The 20,944-nt window shown below is 42.3% G+C and overlaps 1 protein-coding gene across 1 annotated transcript; it reads right to left on the reverse strand.

Moving 5' to 3' along the window:
- Positions 1 to 1,387: 1,387 nt before the first annotated feature.
- On the reverse strand, positions 1,388 to 20,359 carry acbd4 (acyl-CoA binding domain containing 4). Its single transcript, XM_080747583.1, has 10 exons — positions 20,147 to 20,359; positions 19,380 to 19,529; positions 18,036 to 18,156; positions 14,833 to 14,917; positions 13,838 to 13,958; positions 8,146 to 8,240; positions 7,337 to 7,544; positions 5,295 to 5,527; positions 3,523 to 3,582; positions 1,388 to 2,726 (listed from the first exon to the last, which is right to left on the reverse strand). The coding sequence occupies exons 2-10, from the start codon at positions 19,495 to 19,497 to the stop codon at positions 2,598 to 2,600; spliced, it is 1,170 nt and encodes a 389-aa protein (XP_080603709.1). The 5' UTR covers positions 19,498 to 19,529; positions 20,147 to 20,359; the 3' UTR covers positions 1,388 to 2,597.
- Positions 20,360 to 20,944: the final 585 nt, after the last annotated feature.

Below are 20,944 nucleotides of genomic sequence, written 5' to 3' on the forward strand. Positions count from 1 at the left end.
TAATATATTAAATTATTTGTTTTGAAAAGGGTTTGACCATTGATCACCCCGAAACACACACACACAGTGTTAGTTCTGAATTCAAGGGGGGGGAACTGTCGGATTTCAGGGACACATCGCAACATTCTAGACTAGTGGAGATTGTTTGCTTTATTTCATCATGCTTGTCATTTATCATACATGTACAGTAAATGTTTGGAAAATCTTTCTCACAACCTTTGGTGAAGATGTACAAATTGTATGTCAGTGCTCACAACCCCCGAACTGCAGGTACGGTACCAACGATGCCTGTTTGGAGCCAGCAACTGTCACAGTTCAGGTCTGTAGTACACTAAGGCCCCATTCTGTAGTTAACCCAATAAGATCGGGAACGAATCGGTGTCACGTAACCACTTTTTGATACTTTTGGCTATTGAAAAATAGCAGATATACAAGCTCATCGCGCGGCACCGTGCTATGAGCTTGTAGATCTGTTATTTTTGAAAAATCTTGAAAACTTGTGCAAATCTTTGAATATTAATGCAAATCTTTGAATATTAACGCAAACTTTTGTAACTCAAAGCTGTGCTTCTGGGGGTCCCTGGAACAACATATTTTCAGATGGGGGGTCCACGGCCAAATGCATATAGTTTTGGGGGTCCTTGACATGAAAAGGTTCAAGAACCACTGATGATAGAAGCATCTAGCAATAGCAGATCTGGCACTCGGTGCCGCGCTGTGAGCTTGTAAAATAGCTAAAGTATTATAAAATATTGGTTCAAGTGGTTAAAATCTAAAGTGACATGGATGCGTTTCCGGTCTTTGAGTTAACATACTTTACTTGAACGGACATTTAGAATAGACAATTAGCTCTCAAAGTGACAGATGCATTCACACAAAGACTCCGTGAATGAAAGAATATCTCCATGGTGAAACGAGTTGACCATCCATTCACTGAGACGATATTCTGCAGGTACAAGACATCGTATGCATGCATTTACATGCGCACAACATCTTGTACTGTACACAGCGCTCTCCCTAGAAATGATCACATGCCAAATGAAATGTGTGAATCGGAACATTTAAAAATGTAACCTTGGATGCCTTAAACCAGGGTTTCCCAATTAGTTTTCCCCAAGGGCCGAATTATGTCTAGGGTTACCAAGCCGAGGGCCACAACATTGCAGGGGGCGACGGTGGCATTCCCGCTACTCCAGCGACAGTTCAGATATCATCGTTGTCAGGTGAAAATCTTTTATGTCCAAAACTGTTCGTTTTGCATTTATCATTTAAAAATGATTTAAACTAGTGAAAACAGCCGATCTACAAGCACACAACGCCTCGCACCGCGAGGCGTTGTGTGCTTGTAGATTTGCTGTTTTCACTACTTTTGTGCGACGGCCTTGTTTGATGAAGCAGAGCTTTACCTTGCGAAAGAACGTACACATTTTGAGATACGGGTTTTCCACCCGACAATGACGAAATACTAGTTTTGTTGCTGCTCTTATACCACCATTATTACTGGGGTTGGTGGGGGCCAGACAGTGGCCCTGCGGCCCGCGGGCTGCCTATTGGGGAACCCTGCCTTAAACGAACAGTAGGGGAAAGAAAACGTAAATGCGATCGGATGCACATACCTCAGCATCTCAGATAATATTAGTACAGCATATAACTGGTATTTAGGTTTCACACAATATCGATAAACTCTGATCAGGTTTATTGTGAATGGGATATCATGTTAACAAGCATCAACTCGACACTGAATAGCTTCCCCCCCCCCCAACGACAATCACTCCCGTTATCAACTAAAATAAATTAATAGGTGATTATAATAGTGTTCCTGGAACCTGAGCTTTACAACAGAACCCAAAACGGTGGACAATGATTCCTAGTAAGTCCACTAACCCATTTAGGTCTAGAATTATTGAATGCTTTAGCCAGTGAAAAATAGCAGATATACAATCTCACAGCGCGGCACCGAGTGCCGCGCTGCGAGCTTGTAGATCTGCTATTTTTTGAAAAAGTTGTGAAAATTTGTGCAAATCTTTGAATATATGTATTCTCAAAGCGAACGTTTGTAACTCAAATTTTGCTTCTGGGTGGTCCCTGGAACTGAATATTTTAAGATGGGGGTCCGTGGCCAAATACATATCATTTTGGGGGTCCTTGACATGAAAAGGTTTGAGAACCACTGACATAGTATAGTCTCTCAAGAAAAGACTAACTGAGCTCCAGTTAAGTGAAAAGGACCTTTTCTTTGACGATGGCTAGCCAGATTGCTGACATAGAAACATAGGGTTTTTCAAAAAACCTTAGGATTCAAAAGACAATCGGCTAAAAATTCAAATTTTCACGATTTTTCAAAAATAGCAGATGTACAAGCTTGTATATCTGCTATTTTTTAATAGTTAAAGCATAAAATAATGATACACAATATAGTGTACCCGTTCTGAATGGGCTAAAGTCCTCTCCCCTCTGTCCTGCGCACGTAGAATTAGAGGTGACTTTGGAGGAAACGTTCCTATGGATTGATATCGGCGACAGTCCTTCTCTCTCCCACATGGCGATGAACTAGCGGTGCGTCCACACGGCGGTCGCATTGTCCACGCCAGGCGAGTTCACGAGGAGACGCGGCCTCTCCTCTGGGACCTCCTCAGAAGGAGCACCAGGCCCTGCGCAACAAAGGGCCACAGCAGCAGGAGGAGCGCAGTCCGGCCCGACACGTCAAAAGGCCACCATTTGTCCTCCTGTTGACAAACACAGGTAGGTGTGTGTGTGCTTTTAACCTCATAAACAAGTCAACACCACTGCCATTTCAGCAACTTCCCATACGCCTAGTTACTTTTCTTTATAGAACATACTTGTTTTATTAGCAAATACTCACTGCAAAAAAAAAGGGTTGTTTTTGCCCCTACCTTTGAAAAAAATCGCAGAATATTCTCTTTTAGTAATGTGAAAAAATTCTGCACGATCCTCTATGAAGAAGACTGGCGCGACACAGAGTACAGCATGCTATGAGCAGATCGCTCCATTCAATAACATGGGATGAGGTTTTTAGGAGCCTTTGAGTTTTTGCTTCCAGTTGTGTCATGACATCATACGTCCCCCTGAGCAATAGAGAATGCCCAAGAATCGCCTAGATTAGCAAAGATCGCCATCTAGTGCCGAAAACGTGTTAACGTCTTGGGCACAAAGTGTTAAAAGGGATAGTTCACCCCCAAAATGACTTTTTTCCTATCAATTACTCAACCCATGGAGACTTGAATTCATGGATTTTTTTTTTTTTTGTCGCATTCCTAAGCCAATAATTTGAGGAGACTCTTAGTGTCTCCATAGGGAACCACTGCTGGTCATCAAATTATTGTCTTAGGAATGAGACAAAAACTAAAAAATATATGCATGAATTCAAGTCTCCATGGGTTGAGTAATCGATAGGAACAAGTAATCGTGTGAACTCTCCCTTTAAATTGTTCCAAATAAGTGTTAATACCTTAGTTTAAATTCCCAAGGAATACCATTTATAGATTTTATTATCATAATTACCTCTTGATCTGAGGCTGCAGCTGCACACTGCAGACATGGTCTCCAATCTGCATTCTGGGCCTGATGGAAAAAGAACAGAGACAGTTGAGAAATGTCTCCCACTGAAGAAGCTCTGAAGGGTGAAATGCCTGAAGGTGTTTATTTTCATGCACATAGGCAGGCTGTATAGTTTGGCTTCGCCACTGAACGCCACATTGTAATTTGTATGGCTTCGCTCACAGACTACATAAGTAGTGAAAATAATAATTATAGTGCATAGGGCTGTCACGATATGACATTTTACATGACGATTAATTGTCACTCAAATAATTGGCGATTAACGATTTAATTGTGTTTTTGTCGTTGATAATTACATTTCTGTTTGGCTTTTAGGCTTTGAAGTTGTACATGGTAGATATGACACATAACCTAATTATACAAAGAAATGACTGACATATTTGACAACTTACTACTTAAAAAATAACTTTGATAGTGGAAATAGCCGATCTACAAGCTCACAACGCGTCGCGACACGTTGTGAGCTTGTAGATCTGCTATTTCCACTATTTCGGACATTTTTCAACATTCACGATTATGACGATTATGACAAAATAATTGCGATAATGTCAAATAATCACGATTAGACGATTATGTAATAATTGTGACAGCCCTAATAGTGCATAGCTTAAGGTCAACTAGGGAGGCCACAACGTTAAGACTCTTGGATGTGAGCGAGTCATATTACCAGAGTAACATTAGTCTGTCCATTTTCTCTTTCCACCACTGTACAGCCACTGCTCACTCTATATGGAAAGAACACTTTACAAACTTTTATCACATGCTACTCATACTACACATTAGCCGGATTTCAGCTGAAGCTCGAGTCTGAGCAATTTACAGGGGGGAGGGACTTTGAATTCCCCTAAAACCAATCACTAGAGATCAGCAGATCTGCCTACTTGGGAGTTGGGACACAGTGCTTGTAACCTCTCCTTCATCCGTGCGCACAACATTGCTGGCCAGGCATTAGGACACACAATGGCAAAAAGAAAGTGTGTGTGTGTGTGTGCGCGCGACTGCTTCCACACACAACTGCGATCAGAAACGTAATCAGCGTGGTGAAATCAGCGTGTGTGTGTGCAGCTGTGTGTGCGCTCTTCCTGAAATCATTTCGACTGCTTGGGCGGATTGCTTATTCGTTAGACCCACCCCCACCCACTGCGCTCATTGGAGCAATGCCATTTCGGACGGGATAAACTGCACACCAGACCAGAGAAGCAGTCCGCTCAGAGAGTCTATGGGCTGGAGCCAGGCAAACCACGCATGACAAGAAAAGTCTTTCTGATATATATTTTTTTTGTTCATCTGAATTCAAATCTATTCTTCTTCAGCCTGTGTGCGGTACATTAGTCTCTCCCTCACCGAATCAACTAAAAAGGTACTATGCTATGGAAAGCAGCTAGCATCATAATTTATCGGCTGTTCTCTGCCTCCCCTCAAAATCTAGAAAAGAATATGATGAGTAAAAGTTAAATGAAGAACCTATCGTCACTGTCGGGCAGAAACCTTCCATCTCCAAGTTTCAAATTTGTAAGTTTTTTCGTGAAGCAAAGCCCTGCTTCGTCGCTCAAGACTGTCACGCAAAACTAGTGAAAATGGCAGATCTACAAGCACACAACGCCTCGCGCCTCTAAAACATTTTTAAAATGATACATGCAAAACGAACGGTTTTGAGCATACGAGGTTTCCACCCGACAACGACGCTATGCATTCCACAGAGAGAACAGGCTTACGTTGACGGCGGCGAGCCTCTCCACCACCTCCAGCCTGTCCATGACGCTCCTCATGTCCTCTCGGAGCCTCCGCAGCGCCAGCACGATCTGCTGCTGCAGGTGCGTGTCCTGCTGCTGCCGCCGGTCGTCCCCGTCCTCAGAGCCGTCGCCTCCGCCGCGGCCACCTCCGCCTCCGCCTCCCATCGCCGGGGCGCCGCGAGCCGGACGCCTCGGACTGCCCGGCGGAACGCCCCCTGTGGAACGCGACGCGGGTCACTGTAGGTTCCATACAAGCAGTGGTTCTCAAACTTATTCATCATGTCAAGACTAAGAGCCCCTTTTTCACTGGTTCCTCTTTTTGGAACCAGAACTTTCCAGAACCTGAACATGTTTTTGGGGTTCAGGTTTTGTTTCCATAGCGCACGGCCCGGTTTCAGACAAGGTTCTGGGAGCCTTTTTGAGGTAGTACTAAACTTGAGTTCTGGGAACCTATAGGCGGGGCCAGCAGCACTGCTGCTCTTTTTTGGGACCTTCCCGGTTGGGTCTGGTTATATGGAAACGTAAGCTGAACTTGGTCCTGGAACTTCACGGGTTCTGGAAAATTCTTCCTTTGTTCTGGAAAATTCTGGTTCTAGTTCTGGTTCGGCCCTGTAGTGGAAAAGGGGCTAAGGACCCCCAAATTGACACTTATGAGCCCGCGGACCCCCCGTTGAAAAGATATGCCAGGGACCCCCCATATAAGAAGATTTTTTTACGGCTCTATAGCAGTGATTCCCAACCATTTTAATGTCAAGGACCCCCAGTTTGACATGCATTAGGCTACGGACCCCCATTCAATGGCATTTCCATCTCTGGGACCCCAATTTACATTGTAAAATCAATGTTAATTTAACTTACCCATAATTAATGTTACACACCCATAAGAGTCCATTTGGTAATTAACAATCATTTAGCTGGGGACCCCCTGGAACTACCTCAAGGACCCACGGGGTTTCCCTGGACCCCACTTTGAGAACCAATGCCATACAGGTTACTGTACAGTACTTCCATGCACTTTACACAGTTACTTAAAATGTAGCTCTAAGCCCTGTGAGTATATTGGATCAATCAATGCAATGTAAATACGATAAGTATATTTCCCTGAAACCTTGCAGTTCCTCGTGCAAAGAACACAGAATTCAATCGCGTCATGAAGAACGAACCAGGTTTGTCTGCTACATAGAATCTAGAACACATTGACCAAAATAACAATTCTTCTACATTCTCTACTTGTGTAGACTTGCGTAAATTAAGTATTGCAGATGTTGAACAATAATTTAACTCTTGAGAGCATAAAATGAAACGCTCTCAAGAGTTAAACAGCTAATGAGGGTCCATTTGGTTACCAGTGCTCCACGAAACCCCTCCCGGACCACTGGTTGAGAACCCCTGGTCTACAACAGAAGGTTAACGTCATTTTATATGGAAAATGTCCGCTGCAGATGGGACTTAGCCATAAATATGAACACATGAACCACACCAGTGTTGATTTTGTCGACTAAAACGTTTGTCGACTGTTTTTTTTCACTGACGAAAACCAAATAAGAACTAAACAAAAACTAAGCTGTGGTGACTAAAACTAAGACTAAATATATTGACAATTTCGTCAACAAAATAAAAACTAGACTAAAACGTTAGGGAGGGAGAAGAGAGTAATTTTATGTTCGGTTGCTCTCAGGTGTTGCGTGCTGAAAATAGCCGATCCACAAGCTCAGAGCTTGTAGATCTGCTATTTTCAGCACATAACCAAGTGTAAAATCAGTCATTACGATGCCATCAAGGCCTGCCAAAATACATTTTAGTCGACTAAATCAACGGTAGATTCAGTCGCCTAAAATCTTATGATATTTAGTCGACTAAAATTAGACTAAAACTAATACTTTTCAGGTGACTAAATTATGACTAAAACTAAATGACATTTTATTTAAAAGACTATGACTAAAACTAAATCAAAATTTGCTGTCAAAAACAACACTGAACCACACGAATTTCCCAGGGATGATTACTGGCACCAGCGTACATACGTTCTCTCCAGCCGTGGTGCGTGGCGTCCCTTCCGCTCTCCCGGTTCCTCCTGTCGGGCGGGCCTTTCCCGTCTCCTGCCCCTTCTCCGCCTTGACCGGCGCCGACCTGCGTCGCCTCCGGGACGCTCTCCAGTTGATGGGACTGGACCGGAGCCGCCGCAGAGCGGACGTGGCCATTCTGAAGTCCATTGGACATGGCCACTTCCACCTGTGAACACAGTTGAACCCAGCATTATCATCAGGTTCATAAATGAACTATTGAAAAAGCATTTTCAATAATATTATTTAAATACTGTGAGCATGCTTTACACTCTTTGACTTTAAGTAGCTTAAACCCATCCTAAAATTACACTACTATTGGCTAACGTTCTCAGGATATGGACACTAGGGTTCAAGTGCATGCATATAAAAAAGGGAGAACGAGTTTCTATTGCACAAAGATTTGGAGGACTCCCTGTAGTAACTCTGAGGACCCCCTAGGGGTCCCAGACCCCCCCGTTGAAGACCCCTGTTTTCTCCTACTTGCAGGAGCGGTCGTATTCTATGGTTGATGAAGACAGTGACGATACAAAATGTCCATCCAAAGATTATTATACCCCAAGAAATGAATAAACAGTGCTTATTTTTAATCGTCACTAAGTGGCCATGGTAAGTGGGATAATCCAATCTGAGCCGTGCACTTTATCACAAGATAACATGGAAAAGAGCGCAGCTCAACATGGATTATCATCTTCGTGGATGATTATGGATACATTTACCACTGCCATTACCACGAGACGCGTCGCTTCAGCTATTCTCATGAGTCATACCTTGCTGTTAAGCTGCTCCACTGAATCCACAGAGTCACAGAAGATCTCGTTCTCCGAGTCACTGGTCACCACCAAGCCTTCACACACAGCAGCGTCTATGGGGAATGGAGAGGACGACATTTTACGTCTGAAGGTTTTTATTCAAAGATGTTAAGTAGGTCACGATTATGACATTTTACTTGGCGATTGTCATTCTTTCAAATAACTGCGATTAACGATTTAATTGTTTTTGTAGTTGACAATACATTTATGTTTGGCTTGTAGGCTTTGAAATTGCACATGGCAGATATGACACCTAAATATACAAAGAAATGAAGGACATATTTGACAACTTTACACTTTAAAAAGAACATTGATAGTGGAAATAGCAGGTCTACAAGCTCACAACGTGTCGTGATGCGATGCGTTGTGCTTGTAGATCGTCTATTTCCACATTTTTTTTTAAATGTTTGAACATTATAATTATGAAGATTATCTCAAAATAATTGCGATTATGTCAAATAATTGCGATTAGACGATTATGTAATAATTGTGACAGCCCTACCAGTAAGTATCCACTCGAATGATAACCGTTTGGACAATAGGTGTTGTAAACACGTGTCCTGCGCCTGTAAATCAGTGGTTCTCAACCAGTGGTCCGGGGGCCACCAGTGGTCCTTTAATGGGTTCCAGGTGGTCCTCAGCTAAATGATGGAGAGTTGGTAACCAAATTGACCCTTATAGATCGGAGTTAGACCTATGGGGCAGTCCCCTCTACGTTTTGGGTCTGAGAGGATGAACCTCATCAAATGGTGGTCCAAATGCCCAATAAATAATGGACCTTGATGTGAAAAAGGTTGAAAACCACTGCTGTAAATCCAAAAGAGGTTAAACACTAGAAGCAGTGCTCTTCCGAGCACAGGTCTCCACCAGGCCACACAAATTGCCCTGTTATAGCGCCACCATGAGGCTGATTTGAGAAATTTGAATTGGCATTTCTTCCTCTACCTAGTGGGAACGTGCACGCCCAATTTCACCAAGATTGCACGCTGTGTTCATGATTTGAGGCATTTTGTTCAAAACGGAGCAATCCTGCAAACTTTGGAAGCCAATTGTAGCCAATCAGGATGGAATATGGAAAATCGGACGTATCCATGATGATCACATGACTGTAGAGATACTGTCTACCGATTTGTAGGATTTTTGGACAAAATCTGTAGGAGTAGTGTACAGAAATGTGTTTTGCAAACATCGGCCTCATGGTGGCGCTAGAACAGGGCCAATAGAAAAATGTGGGGCAGAGGTTCTGAATTGGCATCTAGGGAGTGTGTGTGCTCAGTTTGGCAGCGATTGGGCCAATGGCGCCGGAGATTAGCTGTACATAAACTCGGAGGACGGACGGACGCACGGACGGACGGACGGACAGGGGCGAAAACATACTCTCCCCCTGCCTTCGGCTGGTGGAGACAATAAAGGGGAAGGGGTATGGATTAATGGTGCTTGCTGCAGCAGAGGCTACACTGCAGGCCCAATGCAAAGTTGCAAACATATGCAAACGTATGGGGGAGATAACTAGCTACCTCTCAGAGCTTGAGGTTAGCGATGTGTCGTTCATGAGTGATTCGTTCATAAGAATCGAATCATTAGCAAGACTTGTGAACGCGAGACTCCGTTCATTTCCTTGAACTGTTACGTTCACGCTTTCGTGAAACTGTTACGTTCCCTGGCCCTAATAGCCCCCGGCGCACAGGACGGGAGGCTGGGCTGCTGTTTTTCACGCGACAATCGCGCTGTGAACGTGAATGAATAGTTTTAACGGATCATAACCATGCACGATTGCACGTGAACGAAATGATTCGTTCACTCAAACAAACGGGATTGCCCACCACTACTTGAGGTGGTTTTGCACAGGAAGAGAGGAAGCGAAGCCTTAACCCATTTATTTTATGCTTTAACTATTGAAAAATAGCAGATATACAAGCTCATCCGAGGCAATGAGACCACTGCAGACCTGCCAACCCTGGCAAATTTTTTTGAGTACTCATGCGCGGGCACCGCCCGCGGTGCAATTTTTGTTGTTTTCCCGCACAAAACAGCGTATATTTTGGGGGGTTCCATGCACCTTTTTGGGTGGGGCAAGATGTTAGAACAACCTTTTAAATAAAAATGCCATTTGGTCTGGAGAAAAAGTAGGCTAGTATTACCAGGCAATACAGTAATGTTGCTTTGGCAATATTGTTGACAAATCTTTAATAAAATATACTAACTGCACTTGCTCAGAGTTAGTTAACAATAGACTAGCAAAACAGTCTCACCAGTGACTTAATGAATGAACATACATCAACATAATCATGTTATTCAAATAGCAAAATAGCTTTACATTGTCAGGTAGGCTATTTACCTTTAAATATTTACCTGTGTCTTTGTTAAACATTGTTAATTGAGCAGCCTAAATAAAACCACCTTTCTGTGCATGATTTGCATGAAGTTGAAAGTATTCAACTCATGTAGGTTTCTAGTGCATTCATTCATTGATATATAGGCCTACATTGTGTATAGATCACATACCGTCTAGTCTGTATATTCATTCATAGAGGATACAGGCTACTCATTGTTAACAAACCATTAATGTCTTCATATATTCACAGGTGATAAATAACTTGTTCACCTTTAATGTTTTTGACAATACATATAGTCCTCCTAATTCATTCATTCATACTCATTTAGAGATAGCCGAGGTTCTATATGGGGCTAATTTAGAGATAGCTTTAGAGATGGATATTTACTCTAAAGCCCAATTATGGTCAATGTATGTTCCAGTTTACTGTACTACGACCTGCGTCACAAGTTTTCCGACTTTGCTCGCGTGCAACACCGTCGTATGACGAAGTACAGTATAACACGGGCTTCATACAGAACAAGCTGTAGCGGTGGCGACCGCAATTTAATAGTGTAATATTATTGTACGTTTATATATTACCTGTTATACTACAGGCAGCATTGTGGGGGGCGAATTGTCCCTGTGCAACTGCATCGACTCCGACGACTCGCACAACACGGCCATTCTCCGTTTATCTAATCTGATTAATATCGCCGATATATGTACAAACCGAGCGGCGACAGCAGCTGACTACATGCTGACATGAAACCAAAACAAACCGCTTTCCATCCGGTTAAATTCTTCTTCTGACGACAAAAAAAGAGCATACCTTCTGTTCTAGTGCTCCCCAGCGCCATGCGCCCCATTCACACACATGGGGTTGGTGGGTAAACCACCGCTCAGTTCACACGGGTGTGATTTTTTTTTTTTAAACCCTATGATCAGCAATCTGGCTTAGCCATCTTCAAAGAAAAGGTCCTTTTCACTTCAACTGGAGCTCGGTTAGTCTGTTCTTGAGAGACTACTATGTCAGTGGTTCTCAAACCTTTTCATGTGAAGGACCCCCAAAATGATATTTATTTGGCCACGGACCCCCATTCAACATATTTAGTTACAGAGACCCAGAAGCAAAATTTGAGTTACAAACGTTCGCTTTGAAAATACATATATATTCAAAGATTTGCACACATTTTCACAGCTTTTTCAAAAATAGCAGATCTACAAGCTCGCAGCGCGGCACTCGGTGCCGCGCTGTGAGCTTGTATATCTGCTATTTTTCACTGGTTAAAGCAGTCAATAATTCTAGGCCCTAAATGGGTTAAACATAAAAGGGAAGGGGTATGGATTAGTGGCGCTTGCTGCAGCAGAGGCTATACTGCAGGCCCAATGCAAAGTTGCAAACATATGCAAACGTATGGGGGAGATAACTAGCTACCTCTCAGAGCTTGAGGTTAGCGATGTGTCGTTCATGAGTGATTCGTTCATAAGAATCGAATCATTAGCAAGACTTGTGAACGCGAGACTCCGTTCATTTCCTTGAACTGTTACGTTCACGCTTTCGTGAAACTGTTACGTTCCCCGGCCCTAATAGCCCCCGGCGCACAGGACGGGAGGTCGGGCTGCAGTTTTTCACGCGACAACCGCGCTGTGAACGTGAATGAATAGTCTGAACGGATCATTACCATGAACGTGAACGAAATGATTCGTTCACTGAAACAAACGGGATTGCCCACCACTACTTGAGGTGGTTTTGCACAGGAAGAGAGGAAGCGAAGCCTTAACCCATTTATTTTATGCTTTAACTATTGAAAAATAGCAGATATACAAGCTCATCCGAGGCAATGAGACCACTGCGAGCTCCAACACTGCGAGCTTATAGATCTGCTATTTTTGAAAAATCGTGAAAATTAGAATGTTGACCCGATTGTGTGTCTTTTGTGTCCTTCTAAGGTTTTTTTTTTTTAAACCCTATGATCAGCAATCTGGCTTAGCCATCTTCAAAGAAAAGGTCCTTTTCACTTCAACTGGAGCTCAGTTAGTCTGTTCTTGAGAGACTACTATGTCAGTGGTTCTCAAACCTTTTCATGTGAAGGACCCCCAAAATGATATTTATTTGGCCACGGACCCCCATTCAACATATTTAGTTCCAGAGACCCAGAAGCAAAATTTGAGTTACAAACGTTCGCTTTGAAAATACATATATATTCAAAGATTTGCACACATTTTCACAGCTTTTTCAAAAATAGCAGATCTACAAGCTCGCAGCGCGGCACTCGGTGCCGCGCTGTGAGCTTGTATATCTGCTGTTTTTCACTGGTTAAAGCATTCAATAATTCTAGGCCTGAATGGGTTTTAAGTCATGTCCTACCCTGAGGGATGGTGGAGGCTGTGAGTTCAGTGGTCTCACAGGGACTCGTCTCCTGCTCTGGAGCTTCAGGAGGAGAAGGCTCGTCTTCAGGTCCCACCTCCTCCACCTCCTCCTCCTCCACCTCCACCTCCACCTCCTCCACCTCCACCTCCTCCTCTGATCCGTCTAGGCTGTCAGCCTGCTCACCCACTTTTATGCCTGGCACAGAGACAAACCAGCACGTTTGTGGAGGACTAGGGCTGTGACGATGATGACATTTTACATGACGATTAATTGTCACTCAAATAATAATGCGATTATCGATTTCATTGTGTTTTCGTCATTGACGATAAGCCCTATTCACGGCCCACGCACTCAGCAAATTTCTCAGCAACTTCCTGGTGCTGACGTCAGCTTTGAAGGGTAAAACAACACAGAAATTGCTGGACTTAAAGCCAATAAATCATTATTTCGAACGGTAAAGTAAATTATAATGCTTTGTGCCTTTTACTATCTTGTGTTCTTGATCATGCTAGCCGTATTTCATACTTTACTATTCGGAAATTGCATTAAATTTTAGATTTCTGTGTTAACTCTATGGGCTTTTAGCAGGGTTATACCCTTCAAAACGTGACTTCAGCACCAGGAAGTTGCTGAGTGGGCGGGCTGTGAATAGGGCTAATTACATTTTTGTTTGCCTTGTAGGCTTTGAAGTTGCACATGGTAGATATGACATAACCTAAATATACAAAGAAATTACAACTTTATGCGTAAAAAAGAACATTACAGTGGAAATAGCCGATCTGCAAGCTCACGACGTGTCGCATCGCGACGCGTTCTGAGCTTGCAGATCTGCTATTTTCACTATTTTTGAAAATGGAAACGATTATGACGATTATGTCAAATAATTGCGATTAGACGATAATGTATTAATTGTGACAGGCCTATGGAGGACTTGAACTTATCAGCCCATACAGCTTGCTCACCTTCTCTGAGACTGAGGAAAGACTGAGGCGGACGGGGCATGTCATCTATGACCACGTAGAGAGACTCAAAGTGTTGGAAGAGCGAGGCAGTCTTCTCATTAACCGGTGTGGTGTCTATGACCTGCGGTGTTAAAGAAAATTTGATTGACATTGACGGGTAGACTTTATTTGGGTTAAAAGCATAGTGATTAAAATTGAGACAACGTTTTAGTTACAAGATAAAGTAAGCAAAATACATGGGTATTTAGTCCTATTTGTATTAATAAATGTTTTGACCATCACATAATGTTTGGCTAGCATCAATTGGTTCTCGACTCAATGGGAGGTGGATAGCAATGGGTTGCAGACTGGGTTGCAAGCTACAGTTGGACTATGTTGCTTCAAGTGAATAGCAGAAATATTGGCTCACACATCATGCATTATTATTATTTTTCTTGAAGTGTGTATTATATGATTAGACCGGGTACATATTATTGCGTATAATTATTTTATGCTTTTATGCTTTATGCTATTTTACAGCGTGGCACCGAGTGCCGCGCTGCGAGCTTGTAGATCTGCTATTTTTGAAAAATCTTGAAAATTTGCATTTTGACCCGATTCTATAATGTCTTCAAAATTCTTCAAATGTTTTTTTTGAAAAAACATATGTTTCTGTCAGTGGTTCTCAAAATCTTTCATGCCAAAGACCCCCAAAATTACATGTATTTGGCCATGGACCCCCCCCCCCCCCCCCCCCCATCTCAAAATATTGTATCAGGGACCTCCCAGAAGCAAATATTTGAGTTACAAATGTTCGCTTTAAAAAATATATATATTCAAAGAAATTTAAAAATACTTGCAAAACAAATCACGATTTAAAGAAAATTGAAGATCTACAAGCACCGAGTGCCGCGCTGCGAGCTTGTATATCTGCTATTTTTCAACAGTTAAAGCATTCAATAATTCCAGGCCTAAATGCATTGAGAGACCCATCCTGGTTGCTGGGTTCACCGTACCTCTTGAGCTACTTTCTTGATCTCGTCCACGTATGCAGACATTGCGCTCTCCCTGCTCATGTCTCCCAGCTGGCTCCAGGCGTCCCTAATGTCAAACAGGAACAATCACTTCTTTGTGCATTTACCAGTGCAACCTTATGTGTAATAGGGATGGGACGATAGGAACATTTCATATCACGACTATTGTGACAAAAGAAAAATCACGATTTACAATATTACCGCGATAATCAAAATCCAATATCCTGGGGCGGAACATTTGCCAAAAAATAGCAGATCTACAAGCTCATGCAACGCGTTGTGAGCTTGTAGATTGGCTATTTTTTGGCAAAGACATTTGATAGAGAGTGAAAAAAAAGAAGAAAAAAAAAAGAAAAGTACGTATATTATAAGTACCTTTTACCAATTATAGAGGGTTTAAGTACCGGATTTGCAGCTCGGCAAATAAAAGGTGAAATTGATCCCAGTGCATGACGATATCACGATAAATGAAATCTCCACGATACGATTATCGTGACTGTTTTTTTATCATGATAAACGATAATATCGCTTATCCCTAATGTGTAATCCATGGCTCAGAGACTTTAAGAGCAGCTGTTCCCAAACTTTTTCAGCTCAAGACACAAAACAGAAAAGCGTACACTAATACACCAGGAATTAATCACTTAAGCCCCATTTCAAAAATAGTGACAATGGATGATCTACAAGCTCACAACGCATCACAATGCGACCCTTGTGAGCTTGTAGATCGGTTATATTGAATATTGTTTAACATGAAAAACGTCATATTTAGATCTACCTGTAGAAAAAAAGTACTGATAATAATCATAATTTTATGCAAGGTTAGGGAGGGGTCGTTTTTTATTGAGGGGTACTACTGGAGAAAACGTATAAGCCCTGATATAAAATGCCATGACCCTCCCTAAGCATTAAAAAAAAGATTGACCCTACCCTACAACATCACATTTACCACAGTAGAATTATGCCTAAAACCTAAACTTATAGTTATTCCTAACCAGTGGCGAGGTCAGAACAGAGAAGCAAGTTCTGGGTGGGCACTGCGAATGTTACTTGAATAGTTGCCTGGCAGTGTTACTGGACTATTTTTAATAAAACAATTGCATGACCCTCCCTTCAATTCAAAGTGAAATCAGCAGACCCTCCCTAGGACTGAAATTAAAATAGCATGACCCTCCCCCACCTCCACCTCCTCCTCTAATCCTTCCAGGCTGCCAGACTGCTCACCCACTTTTATGCCTGGCACAAAGAGACAAACCAGCACGTTTGTGGAGGACATTTTACACGACGATTAATTGTCACTCAAATAATTGCGATTAGCGATTTCATTGTGTTTTCGTCATTGACAATTACATTTCTGTTTGGCTTGTAGGCTTTGTAAGTTGCACATGGTAGATATGACACATAAACCTAAATATACAAAGAAATTACAACTTTATACGTAAAAGAACGTTAGAGTGGAAATAGCCGATCTATTTCTCCTATTTTCCTCCAGGGGGTTAAAATAGGAGAAAAACGCATAGACTTCTTCCCCCAAAGCCGGGGAGTTAGACAGGGATGCAGCCTGAGTCCAACTCTCTTTAATATATATATAAATGAATTGGCAAAAACTTTAGAACAGTCTGCAGCACCAGGCATCACCCTAGCCAAAACAGAAGTCAAATGCTTACTCTTTGCAGATGACCTCCTGCTACTGTCTCCAACCAAAGGACTGCAGCAGCAACTCGATCTCCTGCACAAATTCTCCCAGACGTGGGCCCTTACAGTAAACTTAACCAAAACTAAAATCATGATATTTCAAAAGAGATCCAGCCGCCAAAACCAGCAATTCTTTCTAAATACAATCCCATTAGAACAAACAAAAAACTACACCTACCTTGGCCTAAACATCAGCAGCACAGGAAACTTCAACCAAGCTGTAAAAGACCTGAGAGACAAGGCAAGAAGGGCTTTCTATGCCATCAAAAGGAACATAAAAATAGACATCCCAATAAAAACCTGGCTAAAAATACTGGACTCTGTGATAGAACCAATTTCCCTCTATGGTTGCGAGATCTGGGGACCAGCCGCAAACCAAGACCTTGAAAAATGGGAAAAACATCAAATAGAGACCCTGCACACAGAATTCTGCAAATCAATTCTCAGAATTCAGCGGAAAACACCAAATAATGCATGCAGGGCAGAATTAGGACGATACCCTCTCATAATCAAAATAAAAAAGAGAGCATTCAAATTTTATAACCACTTAAAAGAAAGTGACCCAGATGCACTTCATAACAAGGCACTCACACACAGAGAAACCCTAGAGAGATGCCCCCTCAGCCAACTGGTCCGGGAACTCTGTACACAAACACAAGCAGAGCCACCAGACAGACAATTCACTGGACTAAACCAAATTATAAAACAGCAGAAAGAAAGCTACCTGACACATTGGAGAGAAGCAACCCAAAAGCAGAGCAAACTAGAATGCTATTTGGCCCTAAACAGAGAATACACCATGGCAGAATACCTGAGCAAGGTGGCCGACCCAAAACAAAGAAAAATCTTGACTAGGTACAGACTGAGTGAGCACAGTCTTGCAATCGAGAAAGGACGTCACAGGCATACCTGGCTCCCTAGAGAAGACAGACTTTGCACCCGCCACCCACTGCACACAAAATGAAGTGGAAACTGAGCTACACTTTCTAACCACCTGTCCGCTGTACCAAGACATCAGAGACACATACTTCCCACAGATCATAACCACCCAAGGAGAGTTTGAAAATATGACCAATGATGAAAAACTCCCATACCTGCTGGGTGAAGTAAAACAATGTGCATACACAGCAGCAAGATTCGTGAGCTGCTGTGATAAGAGAAGGATATCAAATGGAACCCAACCACCTTAAAAACCATTGTATATATCCCTGCTCTGCCTGCACGTTACCGTGGTGCATGAAAACTGTTTTCACCTGTACATATTTTGTTCTGATTGTATTGTATTGTGTACACTTCTGCTATGGCAATGTAAACGTATGTTTTCTCATGCCAATAAAGCCCTTTGAATTGAATTGAATTGAATTGGGTGCTGTTCATAAAAAACGATTGCTCCCTTATAATATGTTTGTATGTAAGTACATGCGCTCGGTGCTCGCGACACACACACACACGCCCCATGTGTACTGTCACACACACACACACACACACACCATTTGTAGCGTCCTACTGGATCCCAGAAGCCGGGGCGGGAGACGGTACAGGGTCCACACACAGCCTGCTTGTACAGGCCGTAGAATCGGAGCATCACTTCGTAGGAGGGCCGGTAGCAGCCTGGGAGACAAGACAGACGTAATGGTTTATTTAAGTGTAATCGTACCCTTCCACAGTCCGCTCGTTTAAGCTCGGTGTCCATTCCTCTTTTCCACGGAGGGGGAAATTAGAGAGGATTATAGAGTTCAGTTGGGAGAGAACGGAACCATGAAAAGAAATGACTTCTCTGCAACTGTTTTAACCCATTTAGGCCTAGAATTATTGAATGCGTTAACCAGTGAAAAAAAGCAGACATACAAGCTCACAGCGCGGCACCGAGTGCCGCGCTGCAAGCTTGTAGATCTGCTATTTTTGAAAAAGTCGTGAAAATGTGTGCAAATCTTTTGACCATTATGTATTTTCAAAGCGAACGTTTGTAACTCAAATTTTGTTTCTGGGTGGTCCCTGGAACTAGATATTTTGAGATGCGGGTCCGTGGCCAAATACATATCATTTTGGGGGTCCTTCACATGAAAAGGTTTGAGAACCACCGACATAGTAGTCTCTCAAGAACAGACTAACTGAGCTCCAGTTGAAGTGAAAAGGACCTTTTCTTTGACGATGGCTGGCCAGATTGCTGACATAGAAACATAGGTTTTTCAAAAAGTCTTAGAAGGATTCAAAAGACACTTATAGAATCGGGTCAAAATTCTAATTTTCACGATTTTTCAAAAATAGCAGATCTACAAGCTCGAGTGCCGCGCTGCGAGCTTGTATATCTGCTATTTTTCAATAGTTAAAGCATAAAATAATTTTCACGGTACGTTAAGGAAACTTGCCCACAAACATGGCAGCCTTTCCAACGTACAGAGCAAGCAAGAGCAGCACTAACATGCGCTACAGCCAATCTTCTTGTACAGGAGTGCTGCGTGGGTCTGCAATATACTTTTTTGGTTTCTTCGACCGAATCCAGTGCCTTGGATCGTTGTTGTAAGTGAATCCAGGAGTTCTCGACATACATTATGCTTTGAAATGTTTGAGCACTGGTTAACAATCAGTTCAAGGGGCGCGGTGTTATGAATGGAGCCTTGTGTGCAAACCACACCACACACAGAAAGCGTTCTATTTATAGTAAAAGCCCGGTTTACTTTAAATACTCAGTATAATCCTGTGTGTAATATATCAATTTGTAACTCCCAAAGTGTACAAATAACCAAATGGATTGTGCTCTTCAGTAGCGTCAATGGATTGTGCTCTGGGACGCTGTCAAGAGTTATGCTGGATTCTATTAGTGGCCTCCGTACCATTTTTCGGGAGGTTTTGAATGACATCCACAGCAGCCTGGAAGCGCTTCTGGTGATCAACGACGGGCTCTGCCGCGGCCGGGACAGGCATGACAGCGTGCAGGGTGCTGGTAGACATTCACCCTGGGCAAGTTCACCTTCCAAATGCAACTGTCTCATGGAACAGAAGCACAGCAGCGAGAAAATGCACACAGACTTTAAAAAGAAAAGCACTATGACACGATGGCAGGGCTTTTTAATGAGATAAACACAGTTGTGGAAAGTACTAAGTAACTACATTTACTCAAGTACTGTACTCAAGTACACTACAATTTGGACTGGAGGTACTTTTACTTTGCTGGAGTATTTCCAATTTCCAGTACTTTTACTTCTACTCCACTACTTCTCAGAGGCAAATATTGTACTTCCACTACACTTATTTCAAAGCTTTCTAGATTTTGATTATTTTTTACAAAACTAACTACCCTAACCCAACCATCGGCCATTTAAAAATAGCTGCTCACAATGATATTAAACGATGTTTTTAAACATTTCATACGTTTGAAAACTTGTGAAATGGGGACATTCTGCAATTTCTGCTTAATGAGTAGTTTCACTTTAAGTAGATTTCGATGCCAATACTTTTGTACTTTTACTCAACTACATTTCTAATTCCGGACTTTTACTTGTAACAGAGTGTTTCTACATTCATTGCAGTATTGATACTTTTACTCAAGCAAAGAATGCGAGTACTTTACCCACCACTGGATAAACGGTGTACTTCTCACCTCACTTGCTACTCGTCCTATCATTGGTCATAAACAGCAGCGCCGTATCCGTCCGTGGGCTTTATGTTGCTCTAGAAAAGGCCCACAGAAGCCGTGTTCGCGTGCTTCTCCTCGCCCGACGCGACTTTAATTCGGTGACAACGTTTGTTTACCAAAGCGTTGGTTCTTCTCCCCATAGAGGTGGAAAGGTTCTCCTATTACTTAAACTGCTGCTGCTGCTGCTGCTGCAGCCAGAGAAACAACTTCCGTGTTAGATCACGTGACGGAGACATAGCCACGCCCATTTCAAGTGACAGTGTTATTCGGGTCCGTGAAATGAGCAGAAAGAACGTTTCCGGTCTGGGCGCGGGCAGAAATAAGCCAGGCTCCAGCCTTCAAAATAAAAGTGCAGTAAATAATGTATATTTAAAAGACACAAATGTATTTAAAAGATGAGTATATGATGTATGTCTCTATACTAGTGTACTTCTAATTGTCCTAACACATTTTCCAGGTTCTTTCAGATTGAAATTCGTGGAATGCGAGCTATTAAAAGCCATTTAACAAAATTAATTCCATTCCAATTCAATTCGTTCTACTGTAATCCCATAAAAGAGCTATCATAGGCTAGAGCAGGGGTTTATCTGTTTATTTTGACAGGACAGATGCAAAGTATGGTAGGCTACTATATTAATGTAATTAATGAAAATATACCTGTAACAACTCACCATAAAAGTGTTATATAAAAATACTCTGTTGCAAGTAAAAGTCACAGAATTCAAAATATACTTGAGTAAAAGTACAAAAGTATTGGCATTA

The sequence above is a fragment of the Nannobrachium achirus genome (genome assembly GCF_963921795.1).
Source record: "Nannobrachium achirus genome assembly, chromosome: 18".
NCBI classification, from domain to species: domain Eukaryota; kingdom Metazoa; phylum Chordata; class Actinopteri; order Myctophiformes; family Myctophidae; genus Nannobrachium; species Nannobrachium achirus.